This window comes from Phalaenopsis equestris, unplaced genomic scaffold (assembly GCF_001263595.1).
Source record: "Phalaenopsis equestris unplaced genomic scaffold, ASM126359v1 Scaffold000765, whole genome shotgun sequence".
Classification (NCBI taxonomy): Eukaryota; Viridiplantae; Streptophyta; class Magnoliopsida; order Asparagales; family Orchidaceae; genus Phalaenopsis; species Phalaenopsis equestris.
The window spans coordinates 774,651-792,579 of record NW_018165205.1 but is presented as its reverse complement, the minus strand read 5'-3'; the positions used below and the strand labels follow the sequence as shown (position 1 = coordinate 792,579).

The window sequence follows — 17,929 nt, the reverse complement described above, 5'->3', positions numbered from 1 at the left end:
TAAGAAAGCTTATCAAAGTTAAGAACTTAGTTGAACAAACATTATGCAAAAACGTACAGGTTGTTGAGGAGAATCATTTGCTGAGAAGGAAAAACTAAACAAGCATTTACTCTAAACATACATTCAATTTGCCTCTTCTTTCTATTTATTATTTTTATGTTCTTAAAGATGGATATTTTAGCTTTTAATTAAGACTTTTTGAGGACTTGGTAGAGTACAAATTATTAAATAAATAAATATTTTTTTCTCAACCAAATCACACTTGGTGTCATTTTCATTAATGTATATATATATAAATATATATTTAAGTGCCATGTTTTGTATGATACTCAAATAAAACATCAAAATTTTCATTTCGTGAATAATTTTAGGAAATTAAATATGAACGATATTTCAATGAAGTTTATAAAAATGATTTAGGATTATTAAAAACAATGCTTAAAAATTATTAGAAGTAATTAATGAAGTGCTTAGTAACAGAAGAATGAAACTTATGCACCTACCTGGTCGAGTATCGAGGATCTCACCTCTAAGCTAGTTGTCTCACCCGCATTTCCTCCCACGTGATCAACTGCTCGAGGGCGAACTGCTCCGGGGCTCTCATCGGTTTTGTTTCGCTCTCTATGTTAGTAATTGTATTTGTAGCATGACTACTTTACCCTTTAGCTTATTTACTACTCTGCTCTGTAAATAAGCTTCTAAAGGACAGCTCAACTTTCATTGAAATGCATAAAATCACTTTGTATTTCTTGAGGCCTGTTTTCTGTCTTCTCACCTCTTATATTTCATAGAAGTGTCATATAAAGATTTTAAATACTCAAAAACCATCATAACCAATTCATTCATTATGTTCTAAGTGTCTATTCCATTGTACGAAGGGTAATATTTATACAAGTATTCTAAGATTTAGAATAGGAAAGAAAATAAATAAAAAGCAGAAATTAAGCCTAGACATTTGTATATGGAATCAACGTTAATTACAGCATATCAGAGTCATTAATGTCATTACACCATATCAAGGCAAATAAATGCCATTGATTTATTTCCTAACATAGAAAATATGAAAGGAAAATTAAAAAAAAAACTTCCTAGTTGGAATCATTCATTCCTCAGGAGATCACACGAGAGGCCGACTCAAAGTCATTCGGTCTATCGTTTCACTTCTCTTTTGGCAATCTTATGATTCTACATTGCGATTAATATATTTTAAAGTATAATACAATGCGTACCATCCACGTGAAAAATATAAAAGCAACACATGCTACACATAATCATGAAGCCATGCTGATTCACGTGCAGATCACGTATTATACATCATATAAAACAAAAATATAATCTTTTTCTTTTTAAGCGTATTGTCAGAGCATGCATTTGACTCCTTTTTTTTTCTAACTGCTTTTCAAATATTTTGTGATGAAAAATATTTTTTAAGAACCAAGTTTAGCCAAACCTACCATCGAAAACTTTTGAATATATATGTATTTATATCACTTCTCCATGACAGCATTATGATAACTATATAAAAGACTGAATTTTAAGATCAAGAAATTCAATTGCAGCAACAAAGACAAAAAAATACTAAACATTTTTATAATCTCGAAAATCAATCCAAAAGCTTTCAAATATATATATATATATATATGTATGTATGTATGTAAAACAAGAGAGCTCAAACCATAGGCAAATACGCCAATTTAAAAATGTCTGGCAACGTGCAACTTCAAATCCTTTTACATTACTCAATTCACAATTATTTTATCAAAACAATGGCACAAAAAGATAAATCAAAATCCGGAACCTTATTTGAAAATTTGAACAAAATTTATCTCAGCCAAAAAAAAAGCATTTGGCGCATTCTGATTATTTTCAAGGATATAACAAAAATTTGAACAAAATTTATCTCAGCAAAAAAAGAAAAACCATTTGGCGCATTCTGATTATTTTCAAGGATATAACTAGAAAATTTATGATAAGGTTTGGGAGATTCACCTAAAAATATAATATAGAAGAGCCCCTTTTCGGATTCAGGATTAAGCCGGAACATAAGATTCCAGCATCAACTGTGCATGTGTTGGCGACATAATCTCCACAATGAGATAGGTGAATCTCCATTGCTTGTCCGAATTGTTCTTGAACATTTCTGCAAACACCTTTCCGGCTCCATGAGGCCCTCGAATGTAAAAGTTAACCTGCAGTTGTATGCAAAAAATATATATTGATGTTTAAAATGATATCATAGATTGGAGATTTTATTGGCATTATCAGTTAGCATATTAAGGGCCCTCGATTGATTTGTTAAAGTAGTTACGAATTTGTTATGGAGTGTCATAATTTTTTTTCTCTTATGGAAAAGATTAAACACCAGCAGCTTTCATATAGCGATCATATTCTAAAACAGGTGTGATTGCTAAAAATTATTTTTACCATAAATTTCTGTTGCATAATGAGTAAAGTGCCAAATAATGTCTTCGCTGTTTATATGAGGTCATTGTAATCGTAAGACTATAAAAGTGTCATATTAATTCTCAAACTCTTTGATAGGGATGTCAATTCTGGTCAGCGGACCTGACCCGAATTAGGTCAACCCGAACCCGAACCCTAGCCGAATAATAAATAAGTCGAAAAACTCAACCCGAACCCGACTCAACCCAAACACGAATAAACCGAACTCAAGCCGATCAACCTACCAGCTCAATTTTTTATTAAAAACTATACTTCTTACATTTAGCCAATAACAATAGACAAATTAAAAAAAACTCTATGTTTATACATGACAAACAATAATATAAGAGTTAGAAGTACAATCAATTTTTTCGTGTTTATCTGAGTCATGATCGAGTTTTTGGGTTCAATCCAAACCCGACCCGATAATTTTACGTGTCGAATTTTCAGAACCAAACTTAACTAGAAAAATATTCTGGTCAAAACCCGAAATTTTTCAAGTCAATTTTTTACACCCTACTATTTAAATTTGGGTTAAAATAGTTCTATGTTGCAACTATTTAAACTCATTAAAAGAGTCCGAGGACTAAATTGATAGTTTTGTAAACTCTATGATTAAAATGACCCATTGGAAAGGGTCAGAGAACAATTTTGACACTTTTTTTCTTTTGAAAATTAACAAAAAAGAAAATTGCTAAATACTAGTGTGAGACCGATTTGCAAAGCTAAGCAATACCAAAGCTACACAAAATGGTTCCTAAATCCCTAAGCAGGTGGATGCCTAAAAAAATTAAAGATAACAGAAATACAATTATGGAATAATTTAGCAGTTAAATCGTGACTAGAACACCAAAACAAAGTGTTGAAATGAACTCCATAAAGAAAGTAAAATAGAAAATCACCTCAACATGTTCAACACCATCTTCATCTTTCCAAACCCTATTAGGTATCCTTTGCCGAGCAGCACGATTTCTACTTTCTTGGCCATAGCCGGTCACTGGGGAGCCAATCCTAACTTTAACCTGAAAATGTAGCCAAATATAAAAATTTTGTTCTTAAAAAAATAATGCAGCACAGAGGGGTGAGAAGAGTCTATTGAACTAACTTGGCTATCATTTTGAACCCTTTCAAGCGCCTTGCCAAAAATCTTGTACCTGAAGAGGGGAAAGACCAAGCAAATTGAGGCAATGCTTCATGTGTTTTGCTACCCATTAAATTGTAGGTGTGAAATGCAAAATATAAATCAAGATAATTGGACTTAGTCTGTGATAAATAAATAATAAAATTCCCACTGTCATAATGTTTCTTATCAGTACGAAGCGTATAAAAAGAGTAATGGCATAATTAAATGAAAAAAAATACTTCTCTGGAAAAAGGAAAAAACCAAGATTACATTCTAAATATAAAGCTTAAAACCAAATCAATTAACTGAATCTGCAAAAAAAAAAATTACCATCATGACAAACTGATCAAAATAAAATCAAGATATTTGGTTTAATTTTGGGTAATTTTCAGTTAAAGATATGAATCTTAAAAAATTGACTCCACATTTATTTAGGTTGGTTTAATTAAGTTTGATGTTGAATGATTTTAAATTCTAACATAATTTGTTTTGACAGTTTTAATCCAAAATGATGAACATTGAAACAAATTTCATCAAAAAAATGTAATAACTTAAATTAAACAAGTAATAATAATAATATAGATGTCAGCGTTTAGAAGACATGAAACTTCTCGTAAGAGAGTTACTTCATGATATTTTGACATTTCCCCCTCATTCGAATAAATGAAAGGGAAAGACGAGAGGGAAGGTAGCAGAAACTTTTACTTATTTTCCTTACTAAACATTCCAAATAAATTTTATTTACTCTACTTATTGCCACATCTTTTACTTGTTGTAAATGTTCCAATTAAATAATTATGTTTTACATTAACTTATCTTCATTAAGTGCTACCTCCAACTATATCTCTGCTACTATAATCATCATTTCTCAATATATCTATCCTCTTTAATTTACCACATCCAACCATTGACGTTTCTATAAAGTTCAGGTTGGCTAAGAATAACTTTTATATCACCCAAAACTCAAATTTATAACATGGATGATAACAATAAGTGCACTCGTGTAAAAAAAGTCAAGATGGGATAGTTGAGCGTAACCTACCTCCATTATAATTTAGATGTCATGAGCTCAATTCAAAAAACAATGTACATTGCAAGAATAAGGCTACATAAAACCTTCTATATATAGACAGTGAAAGTGAAAATTAGCATATATTGAAAGTGCAACATTGTAACACACTTCCACTATTCCTGATATGATTTTCTTAGAAAGAAAAATGTAAAATGAGCTCACTCTTTGGGCTCAAAGATTAGCTCCTTAAACACAGCATAAGCGGCCAAAGCTGCAACGCCAAGTCCTGCAAGTATTATAAGACTATATGATGCACCCTCGACAAAAGTCACAGGTTTCTCTGGAATATTATATGTGGGAGAATCATCGAAAGGATCTTCAACGGTAGAGATAGCTTTCCTTGATTCCTGGTGCAAACACAGAATGAATATTCTTAGAACATTCTGCACATTAGATATGTACCAGTGAGTGCTATTTATCAGAATTGAACGCCAAATCAAAAGCAAATACCAACGTAAAACAGATATTACATATAAATCTAGAAACAACATAAGAATTTGAACAACCAAAACAATCAATTTAATAGGTCGAGAATTTGCTCAATTTCCACTATTTTTGGTGCGAATGTATTCTTGACATTTGTAACTCAGCCTACTAAAGCCAGAACAGAAAAATAAACTTTAAAAATATGATTTAGGAGATGCATAAAACGTTATTTTATGTTATCAATTGGATAAGCCCATTATAGATAATGTACATGGGGTTTGATGACTATATCCAGAAGTTTTTGATGATCAAATATCGCATTGTAAGGTTTCAAAGTGATTCAGCCAGAGAAATGTTTCCCTCAATAGAGAAAAAACATAATGCAAAGTCTGATAAGCCTAGACTACTCACCATCATCGTCATCATTAGCATTACTCCAACACTTGGGGTCAGATTTATGAACTCTCATTTTTCATTCGTTTCATAATACTTTTCAAATAAAACCTATTATTCACAAATCATTTTAAACAACTTCTCACATTGTTTTACCCCTTCTTCCTATAGCCAAACTAATTTCATCTACTTATCTAATGGGCATAATTAGGGGTGTGCACTATTTGATTAAAACTAGAAAATCGAACAGAAGCAATTTGATCAAATTGGTTTGTTTAATTAGAAAAATTGGATTTTGGTTTTGAAAATGCTATAATTTGGTTTTCGGTTTTCGGATTGGTTTTGAAATTTATGACCAAGCAAACTGAAAACAGAATCGAGATTATATATGTTATGGGCCTTATCACTTGTGCTTAAGTTACGAGTAACAATATTTAGCCATTAAGGGTTCTCCCTAGCTCGCGCCGCTCAGCTCATCCCCGTCGCTCTGTTGCCATGCCACTCGTCGATCGCTGGCTCACTTCATCCCTCTCCAACCTCATTCTATAGACATATCCTCCTTGGTGTATGAACGAAGGCAGCTACGGATTCGAAAGTGGCCTGAGGTGTCGTCAAAGGTGGAAATGGGGAAGTAGGAGAGGCATGAAGACTCTTTTTCCTTTTTTTATTAGGCATGAAGACTCTTGGTTCCCAAAAATCTCAGTTATTAGGGTTCTCAAACTTTTACTTTCACCTTCCAGTTATAGCCCTAATTTTCTTTACGCTGCAATCCACTCCACAGTCTTACAAGTTTGTGAGTGGTTTGACAGTGATCTCTCTCTATCTTCTTCTCCAACTCTATCTTGTTCTAAGGCATTTTTGAACCGTAAATGACCAGTGGGTTTAATTTTTATTCTAGTTGAAGCATTGTTTATGTCGAAATGACTGCACCATAATTTTTGGGAACATATAAGAAGATCTGTCATCATTTATGGCTACATCAAAGTCATCACTATGAAAAAGGTAGATTGTTCACTGCTGTACCTCAATTGAATGTCATTCTGCGAATTGAAATCCATTAGTTTTGTTTTAGCAACTATATTAATTTTTTATCAATTGAATATCACTTGCTGCTACTAGCCCTCTGCATGTGCATGTACTTTTTATTTTTTTATACAACAAATATATATATTTCGGTTTATGTAATCCTTTAAAACTGAATTAAACTTCGGTTTAATTAGTTTGGTTTTATCAATTTTTTGTTTGGTTCAATACCTCGGTTTCTGGAATTTGGTTTAAATCAGTTTGCCCAAATTGCCTGTCTGTTTTTTATAATCTAATCTTCAATAGATGTCATTTTAACTCTTCATTTAACATAATCATCATTAATTTATACTTCCTTTTTACACATATTCATCTCAGATTTCAATTACTGCTGGACCAAATAAAACAAGTAGGCTACAGGCTTAAGCCGATACTAACAAATAACTATCTGAAATTAAGTACAACAAAACTAACGCAACTGACAGAACCAAAATATGAATTCATGCAAAAGAAACCCATTAGAGATTTTCCTGTCAGGAAAAACAAGGAGATAGGTTTCAGTTCAAGTTGGGAAAAGCATTAGAAAGTTCACCCAACAATTTCATTGTGTTTTGTCAGAAGGTACGGTATATTAAAATTCCTAGTTTTAAATTAAATAAACAATTTTTTACTTGCAAATTGCAGATTATAACGCACCGCATTAGATTAAAGCAAAATTGCAATGAAATGATAGATAAATGATTGCAGGCATGGCTCAAACTTCAAACCTCTTTTGCCTGCTGCGATGATTGTGAAGAATAATTTGATGAAAGTGGTCTCATGTTACAAAGAAGCAAGCAATGCTTGGTATGGTTTATGTTCAGCTGCTTTGAAGGGATTGAGATTACATTCCGGCTTAAGTTTTTTCTGAACAGCACTGAGTCACCTGTCACAGAATCACAATTAATGCACCAAGATTATAAGAAACTACCATAAAATTTCACTTGACAGTGGTGACAATTGTGCTTGAACATAAATAGAAAACAAACTGCCTCTGCATGTAATTCCTCTTTCTATGAGTATAATTCAGTTTCTTCTCCATGATGTAATAAAAACAATTACATTTTTTCAGCATTCACAAACATTTTTCATTTAAATAAAGAAAAAACGATAGTAAGAGTATATTACTGAATAAAAATATCAGGAAATTTACAAGCCCATAACTTCTTCGAACAAGACCAAAAATATTAATAATGCTCAGAACACAAGCATTAAGTGTAATAAAATTTTCAAGGATCAAAATCTTGCTTCAAGATGTTTCAGAATGGAATCGACATGGTCTTTTGAGGGCTACTCTGATAATTAGATTACATTGTTAGGTAATGTTTTCTTGTCGTTCTTTTGAAGGGGTGGTTTGGTAATTCGGTGTGCACAAGCTTTATTAACAACGCCAGCCTACCTAAAGCTACTTGCCTAGAGAAAATTGGATATCCTAGTTAGGAAAGGAGGTCCCAATTGTGGAGGAAGTAATGTTGAAAGGAGATTATAGCGAAATTTGAGGCTCTAACACAATTGATCCTCAGAGCCCTTAGACCTCCTTTGTCTTTCTTTCCTTGTACCTGCCCACTAGTTTCTAGACCTAAAAAGGGTGATTAATGGCTGCTCTTGTCAGCCTAGAAGCACACATATCAATAGTGAAAAATAACGTGCTGTAGCTCAAAACACAGCACAATCCACCTCCTATGCATTTCTTTCTCTTATTATTAACTTTGTTTCTTTGTGTGTTGATCTATCAGTTTCCTTTTCCTTTAGTAAATTGTCTTTAGTAAAGGAAATTCCAACAAGAAACCATGCACATCCCGCATATTTCCCATTTAGCAATCACTGGACACCATAACAAAAAAAGAAGAGCAAGAAACTGCAAAAAATAGAGATAGCAATTGCAAAGCAATGATGCATTGACAGTCCATAATAATGAAGCATGTTGTATCGAGACGTGCAAGACATGCACTTGCCCGACATACAGCAAACACATGCCGAGCACACCATCTATGTGTCCATAAAAAGAGAAAAAATTAACATGCATAAATGTCCGACACATCCCAAGTAATACATTGTAACTTTAGCTAATCAATTTTTTTCAAGATAAATTGATGAGATAAGTTAATAGATACTCAATAATGATTTTCTTTTCATATTCAGCTCTATATGTTTATATTTTTAATGAATTCTTTTTTTTTATTACAAAATAATTAATTTTTTAAACTTTAAATAAACAATCAATAATGTCATGTGACTATTTCTTCTTAAATCAAGTCTAAACTATCAAATAAATTTAAACGAATTTGCTATTTTATGAGCAATTAAAATAAAATAATTATTATATGAATTTACTTAATATTTATTTAGTTTGTGTAATTACTATATGGCATTTTAAAATTTTTAAGATAATATTATAATTTCTTATCTAATATGTGTTCTTATCCTATAATTTCAAAAATAGGCATGCCCCAAAAAGAAAAAAAAGATATATATTTTGTAAAATTACACATAAATTCAAGCTTTCACTAATCACATATTATAATTATTCAGTTAGTGCTACAAAAAAAAATATTAGTTCACGAGCAACTCGTGTTTCATTCGCTCAGAAGTTCATGTTTGGTTCATTTGTTAAGCAAGACAAATACAAATTGAGCTTTGATTTAAAGAAGTCAAACATAAACATTGCTTTGTTCAATTTTGTTAGGCTGGTTAATTGTTCATATAAAACAACATAATTACATATATATAGATAAATTTTATAATAAACTTTGAGTAATGGTGATGTGAATTTTCTATATATTTATTTCCTTGTGAGGTCTCAGTTTATAAAAAATAATTTAAATTTGACCTAAACAAGCTTGTTTAAAACAAACCAAACACAAACATGATATTTTCAAACAAAATGGGCCAATTTCAAACAAAAATAAATTCAAATGAGCTAAATATGAATAAACAAAAAACTCATTCATGCATGGCTAATTAAATCTCTTAGTAACTGCAAATAATCGAGAGCAAGTCAATGATTAATGATGATATTAAATAAAACTATGAAATTATGTTAGTGATGCACTAATGTATGTAGTAAATCTTCATGGAACAGTGTAGCTTATCAAAACTAATTAGCATGGTCATTTTATGATGTTGAAAATCTTGCTTTAACATCTCTCACAACTAGATTTCCAATTGTATTTTTTATCAAAAGATAAATTGCATCCATTTGATACCTAGATTAAATAAAAATTGTAAAACGGTTGAACTTGCAAAATATGCATGTCCCCCGTCCCTCTAAAAACAAAGAAAAACTAAAAATATATTAAAACATCAAAAAGACAATAAATTAAACATGTATAACTTCAAGTCCTTCAAAGAAGCCAAACTATGCTTGTTATCTTATAGGATAACTTTCCTCATCAATTCATTTTTTAATTGATTCATAAACTATATCAATGATAATTAAATTAATCTATCAAGAAGCTATCAAGAAGGAGACCAATCCCTACCTTCTTTGAAAGTATAAGAGAATCACATGAGAAAACATAGAGGACATTAGGTTGACTCCTACAATAGTGTACCAAATTCCATTTATAAGACAGCAATTTCAAATAAAAGCTAAAGAAAGGAAATGAAAGTGACAAACAATACTCCATCCTTTTCCTCCTCAAAAATAAGAGAAGGAAACAAAAAATAATGAGAAGGCTTTAAATCACCAGAAACAAACCTTTTCTGTTATATTACATCTTCCTCTGGTATGCATTGATGAGAGATTTATGAGTGGGATCGACCTGGTTCAATGAGTTCGAAAGGCCAAGCTTTTCTGATTGTGAGGTTTTTAGGCGACACGGGAGCTTGGGTCGCGCTACAGTAGATGCTACAGTACCGGTTCCAGTACTGTGGTCTTTTTTTGTACTTTGATCACTTGCCTTTTTTCTATTCTGTTCTTATGGATTCTATTTCCTTTATATTCTAATTTCTTTCTATTCTAACTACTAGTACTTATTATAAATATGTTGTTTGTAGTCATAGGGTTCACTTTTTTATGATTTTTATTTCATATTTATGTCAGGATAGCCGTCGGCATCCGCTTTCACCTTCGAGGGTTGCATCTGAGGGATTAGGTGGTGCTCCGGTTGTATCTCTCTCCCGATGTGGTGATTATCTTCCACCTATCTCCTTCCACATACTTCCCCGCCACTCTCGGTCGCTGTATATCGTTGCAGTCGGCCACAGCAGCCTTCCGTTTGTTGTTTTTGCCGCCCCAGCTTCCCAGTCACCTCCCACTTCAACCCTAGGATACACTTTAGTGATGTTTGATTTGAATTTAACAATAATACTGCTATTTCTATTGTGATTGGGGTTAACTGCCTTTCTTATGTGTGCCTTTTCTAAATGTAAAATTCTAAAAAAATTAATATTTGTGTTGAATACTACGCTGTCATTGTCGGGTCTCAAGCCCCGGATGAGAAAAGTTGAGAGTTGTGTTAGGTAGTCAACAACAAACTTAAAATTCGTCGAAAAAATCATCAAATGAATCATTTAAATCATTGTGAAAATGCTGGGATATCCCCTAAAAGCGACGCACTGTATAACCAAAATGCAGTGAAAAATATGCAATGCTCGCTACACCGGTGTTCGAGGTAGTGTTAAATAAACAAAAATTCTCAAATTATGAATGGATGCAGCAAAAACATTAGTCCATAATAATAATATTATGGATAGAATTTTAAAGTATACGTACTCTCACAGATAAATTAATGAACTTAGTAGATATTATGCTTCATACAAAGATAAATATCTTATGTGTTCAGAAAACTAAATGGGATGTGGATAAAACACTAAGGAGATTGAAAACTTAGGCTTTAAATTTTGGAATTTAGGTAACAGCGCACTATAAATGATTTAGGTGTAATTATACATATGAGTTTGAAAGATAATGTTTTTAAAATTAATAGAATTAGCGAAAAAATTATAGCCCTGAAGATTGTTATTGATAATAAGATTTTTAATGTTATAAGTGCTTATGCTCCTCAAGTACGTTTAGATATATTTCAAAAAAAAAATTTGGAATAACCTAAAAAATATAGTACAAATGAAAACTCTTGAATGAGTGTCTTAACAATTAGAGACAAAATGTAAAACGAATGTATCCGACAAAGGATTAGTGTAGCTCTAGCGGCAGACAAAATTAGAGAGAGTCGTCTTAGATGGTTTGGTCACATTAAATGTCTACCATTTAATTATCCAGTTAGGAGAGCAGATTTTAGATTTGACATATGTTAAGAAAGATTGAGGTAAACCTAAAAAAACTTGGGCATGTATTAAAAATGATCTTAATTTATTAGAATTAAATGAAAATATGACACTCTGGAGGACCAAATAGAGCAAAAATGATTCATGTAGTCGACCCCACTTAGAGGATAAAGGCATGTTATTGACGTTGTTATGCTTAACACAAGGTAAACAAATTTATCGAACAAATTGAACATAGACATTGTATTAAAAACAATATAAAAAAGAGGCTAAATTTAAACAAGGAAAAATTCAAATGAGCCAAAAACAAACACAAAACAAGCTCATTTAGTATTAAATAAAAATATAAAAAACCCTTTTAAGTTAATAATCTTAAAATGATATATTAAGGAGATGTAATTTTGATATATAGCTTTTCATCATATATTGCTCATATATATCAACACTAGGATTGCCATAAATTATAGTATATAGTATAAGTCAAAAACAGTACAAAAGTATTTGGAATATTGACTTTAGTACTTGAAAATTTGGAGAGGATACACAGAAATAATAAGTTTAAATTCATTTGATTTCATTTAATTGGAAATGTTTCTTCAAGGTTTAAAAAGGATGAGCATCTCTCTCTCTCTCTCTCTCTCTCTCATAATTCAATGTTAATATATTTTGCATCCATGACGCAAAATGTAAGCTTTGAGGTATTCTGAACGTAAACCTCATAGTTAAAAAATTGTGTAAAGCTAAACTAAAGATAAAAAATAAGATATTAACATCGTAACCTATAATCATATTAAAAAAGACATTAACACCTTAACATAGTAAGACGTGACAATTTGTGCGTATCTCAAATAACAAATTGTGATGACTGTAAAATATCATATAGCAAATTATGTAAAATAAAAGTATAATATAGGTATCAATTGATTATACTAATATAAAAAATAAATGAAAAATAACAAAAAATATTAAAACAAGGACATGGGATAAATTTAATATAATAAATTTCTCACTCCATTTTCCAATACAACTTCCATAAACCCAAATAAAAAATAGAAATAAATAATCAAAAGCCCTAAATACTTGCATCACTAAGGAGGTCTTCATTAAATTCATCATCATAATCAATCGTTTCCCCCTCCTCTTCTTCAACTGAGTCCGAGTTTTCTTTTTTTTTTTTCGCCACTTCTTTAATATCAATTACTTTTCCCTTTCCTAATAAGTAATAATCGATAAGAAGTTAAGAATACTAATGAAAATTTAACACAACTTCAAATACTTAATTTTTTTATGGATACATTTTTTATTTATCACTTGTTTCCTTGTACTCAATATACTAGCCATATTTTTTCTATCCATCGAGGAATCAATATTCAAATCTTCTCATTATAACTCATATAATACGATTTCATTGTTATCATTAACAAACTACTCATCATTCAAACCACTTTTTTTTTTCAAATTTCAATTATTCAGTCAATTTTTACACATTGATGTACACCAAAGAATTCCTCATTAAACTTATCAGACAGTTTATTATTTTTGTATGAAGTTGATTGTATGTGCTCTAGTTGCAATCAAGATTTCAAATTTTGGGATGTTCATGAAGAAGCTAATTCTATGTGGGACAAAGTAACAAAAAACTATTAAATAAATGGCAAAATTTGTACTTGGAGAATCAAAAGAAAAAATTTCTATAAATAAAAATGGTTGATGGTGGAAGGTTGATGGTGGAATAATAATGGTGGAATAATAATGTGCAAAAAAAGATAATAAGAAGGTATATTATAAACATTGGTTTAAATGTAAAAGCTTATAGAACTGAAAAAAATATTAAACGACCCGTATGAAGTTTAAAAGAACAATCTATGACGCTAAAAATTCTGCTTGTAGTGATATTTATAATAGATTAAATACTATGGATGGTGAAAAATATACGTATAAGCTAGCCAACCAAAGAGAAAATAAAAGTAAAAACTTAACTGTTGACCTCGCTTTCGGTCGAGGTGTAGTTTTCCCCTTCTTAGTAGCCTAGGATCTAGCCGTAGGACCTTTCTGTCGACTACTCCTAGAAAACTAATGAAGGAGCCCTCCCCGTTAGTAATTCTGAACTTTTCTTCGCTCGACTTGACATTCCATATACTTGACATTCCATATAGTAATCTTGACCACTATTGCTTAGCAGGTAAGGCTACTCCGAAGGAACTCAGGGAGCATTCCTATAGGACTGCAAGCCTTATGATTAACTCTACTCGTTGATTTGGCATCGCTGCGCTCTTCGTAGTCTTGTTTAATCGAATTCGAGTCGAAGTTTAGATAGGATTTAGACCGCGATGCATTTTTAACCCGATCAACGACGAGGTTGCCCGGACGACTCCGGATGACGAAACGGACTGCGCCTACGCGTCCGGGACGTCGATTTTGCTTAGGAGAGACGTTTGTTTCGTCGCGAGGGCATTTCTGGAGGAGATGTGTTTAAGTATTATTTATAATAATAAATAATATTTTATTATTATAAATAAAACTTATAAACCTACCCTAACTTCATTTCCCCTCTCCTGTTTTCCGTCTCTCGCTCGTGCGTCTTTCCCTCTCGCGTCTCTGCTCTGGTCGCCGTGGCCCCTCGCGTGACCCCCCAAACTAAGCCCCATGCGCTCTATCTCTGCGAGATTTTTTTCAATCATTGGCTTCTTCTTCCCTTAGCGTATATCAGAGCTCCTCTGTGAAGCTTCAAGGGGCCGAAAATCATTTTCAGGGGAGGACCTTTCTCTATTACTCTTCTCTACTCACTCTCTAAGTTTTTTTGAACTCTCCTTGTTGCTGGAGAGGTGTTGGCTAGAGAATACTTTTCTGCAATTCCTTTTGTGATTCTACTTTAAGGAGGTACTTCCCTCTACCCCTGTGTGTTGCCTGTGTTCGGCCCTGCTCTTTACCGAGTCCCTGCGCTTTATTTGTGTTCGTCCCTGTTCTCTGTCGAGCCTTTATTAGCATGTTGAAACGAAAAGATCACCCTTTGCTTCATTTTTTTTAAATCCATTCTAATTTAGTTCTCTATATGCCTATCATATGGAAGTAGCATTTGTTTGATGCAAGCTTAATGGATGTGTTTACTTCTCATTTCCTACTTTTGTATTTTACTAGCTCTCGGTTTTAACCTTGCCAAACCACTGATGATGACTTCAGGGTATGGTTTAGCACGCTAGTTGTCATTATACTTGTATTAGGAAATGTTTATCACTTAAAGCATGTGAAAGATGAAAAAAAAATATGCATATATTCTAGGAGTTGGACTTGGTTAAGCAATGTGGCATGCTATTAGTTCTTTCTTTTACTTTGCTTATCTAAAGTGTTGAAGTCATGGCATGTTTCCTATCTCCCAAGGCATATTTATATTGGAAGAATTTAAGAGGATGGTCTTGAAATAATTTGACCCCTCTCATGAGCATGTTAGTATACGTATTATGAAGCTTTCATCCACTTTCACTCAAAGCATGTGGTAGTTCTATTTTGAGATGTCTTAAAGATGTGAGAATATTGCTCTAACTTTTATTATGGCTTAGTATTGGAGGTCTCAATTGCAGCTTGATTTTCGACCCTCACTTGGCTCGGGTTATTTTCGACCCTCACGACCCTCACTTGGCTCGGGTTTTGGCCTATATTGGCTCGGTTTTGGTCTTTTACTGGTCCTTTTTTTTTTAGTTGGAAGCTTGGTTTGGTTTTGCCTTTGTGCCGAGCCTTGGTTTTGCTTGTGATGGCTCGGGGTTTTAAGCTTTTGTTAGCTTTAGCTTTAGATTGGGAGCCCGGTTTTTTTTGCCTTAAAGTAATTGGAAGTTGATGAATGAGGAAGCTAGGTTCTTAATCTCTGTTGGAGTTTTGCTTTAGCCCTTATTTGAGAGTTGGAGTGACCCTAGTTGGAGGCTCGGGTTTGCTTTGTTTCGCCCCTGCCCGAGAGGCGGATGTGGGTGTTTGCTTTTACCTGCCTTCTACCCGTGGGACCTATTGGAGTTTGTTGAATTTAATTTAGCCCCTCTTGTTGAGCTTGAATCATTTGAATGATTGTAGGTAGATCAAACTTGTTACTTTGAGAGATTGGTGATGTTTTGTACTCTCTTAGGTACATCAAAACCTTTATGGAATTGATTTGAGTCGCCCCGACCGTGAGCTTCCTATGGCTCTGTCCTGTCTTGTTTCATTGGAAAGCCCTGTGTTTATTCGAGGTGTAAAGCTATGGATTGATCTGGAGTTGGGAAATCTTAATGTCAGTTTGCAGTTTGGGAGTCCTTCAAGTTTTTTTTTAGAGGACGTTTTAGTTGGGTTGAGCCTGAGAACCAGCGCCAAAAGACCTTTTTTTATTGTTCGCTATGTTTGAAAAGGACCCTGGGCCCTACTCTTCCAGGACTTTTCGATAAGAGTTTTGAGAACTGATCTACTCTCCTTTTCAATGTTTTAGATGGATCAGTGTCTCCTCTCTCTCACCCCATTTTTGTTTTTCTTTTTCCTTGCTTCTTGGTTCGGTTTTCGATGTTTATGTCCGACGCATAAGTGTCCACGTATAGCTTTTTGCTATACATGAAACCATCAAACAAGGTCGCACAAGCAAGGTCGCAAGTAGTTTGTTTTGGGGCGTAGGGTGGTGATGATATAGGCACACCGAAGATAGAGCAGCAAGATATCATATCATATAACATCAAGATCCAGATATTTGATGAACAATAGGATAATTATATCCTTCACCGACATAAGTTTAGCGAAAGTTGGCTCAAACCTCCTCAGGTGGTTGACAGTCTCACGCCCGACAGCGTAATCGATTTGTGGACAATAAAAATTGTTAAAACTTATTTCAAGAAATAAAAATATATTTTTCACTATAAAATAAAATTTGATAATTTTTTTAAGACCTATGTGCATGTCAAAAACATAAAATTTTAAAATACATCTTTTTAAAATTGATTGTACACTTGACGAATACTTGTTTAGGCTGAGAAATGCTCTCTAGGTGAGGTTCAAGACACAATTCTAGATAAGTGGCGGGTTTTATACATTCGGGTGACCGAGTAGCCTTCGTGGACCCTCGAGTATAGATATATAGCCCCACATGAGTGTTTGTGGTCCCCCTTACCCGAATTTTTTTTTTGTTTTATCAAAGCTTTGGAACAGGGCACTCGTGTTTCTTTTCCTTTCTTTTGGGATTTCTCCAAGATTTTTGAGGATTTTTACTTGAGTCTTTTCTCGTTGATTTTCTCGAGTTTTTTTTCTCTTCTCGAGTTTTCTACCATGAGTCATTGTTACACTCTTCTTCGGATTTCCTGGATGACGTTTCTTTCAGACTTCGCTTTTTGTGATGCATTTCAGCTTGCTATATTTAAGAAACGGCGGATCTCACGGGGCGTACAGGTTTACTTTACATTTACAACACTTCATTTCCAGTTTATACCTGCTACTGTCCTCTACAACATGTTATGTTGTTCTTGTTTCTACCTGGTACTGTTTTTCCTATACAGCATGTTATACAATTCTTGTTTTTACCTGCTACTGTACTGTACAACATGTTATACTATTCATGTTTCTACCTGCTACCGTTTTCTACAGCATGTATATTATTTCTTTCACCATGCATTCTATTGTTTGTCCTGTACTGCACATTTTATACTAGATGTTTAGAGGACTATTACCATAGGGTCGTTTGATTTAACATCATAACCTGGCACCCTATAAAACTTAAACTCGTTACGACAAGGAGCTTGGAACTAGCGCGGTGGGCAGCACGACAATCTTCAACAGCAGAACATGTCTTCCCCAGCTAAATTATTCCTTTCCTAGAAATTAAAATAACAATTCATAGGATTTCAAGGTTGTTCGCCTAGCGCAACATAAATCCTCAACCGTTTCGTTAGGCATTTGTATAGATCTGTTGTCCGATCTAAGCCCTAACTCGCTTTAGGATTCTGAGGTTGTCGTTCGTTACGACCCAAATCCTCACATCTTTCAGGCAATTTGTGCGATCTTTTCACACGAATGTAAGCCCTAATTAAATAAAATTGGCAGGATAAAACACTTGAATATTTCTCCTTAAAACTGAAGTCAAACCATAGGGTAGACTGGGAAGTCACCGAAGATCTCCTCTGGATCTGTGGCATCCCCTAGCTCTTACTCCTTTAGATGTTACAATAAATGTTCCAAATTTG

At 33.2% G+C, this 17,929-nt stretch overlaps 1 protein-coding gene across 2 annotated transcripts in view; it reads right to left on the bottom strand.

The window, feature by feature from the left end:
- Positions 1-1,906: 1,906 nt before the first annotated feature.
- LOC110031065 (probable mitochondrial import inner membrane translocase subunit TIM21) overlaps positions 1,907-17,929 on the bottom strand; it is a 40,917-nt gene continuing 24,894 nt past the window's right edge. For both annotated transcript variants that reach the window (XM_020734100.1, XM_020734101.1), the window contains exons 7-11: positions 7,247-7,404; positions 4,800-4,984; positions 3,548-3,596; positions 3,345-3,464; positions 1,907-2,189 (exon numbers count right to left, since the gene is read on the bottom strand). In XM_020734100.1, the coding sequence (XP_020589759.1) occupies positions 2,031-2,189; positions 3,345-3,464; positions 3,548-3,596; positions 4,800-4,984; positions 7,247-7,404 (671 nt within the window). In that variant the 3' untranslated portion in view covers positions 1,907-2,030. The remainder of the gene's footprint in view (positions 2,190-3,344; positions 3,465-3,547; positions 3,597-4,799; positions 4,985-7,246; positions 7,405-17,929) is intronic.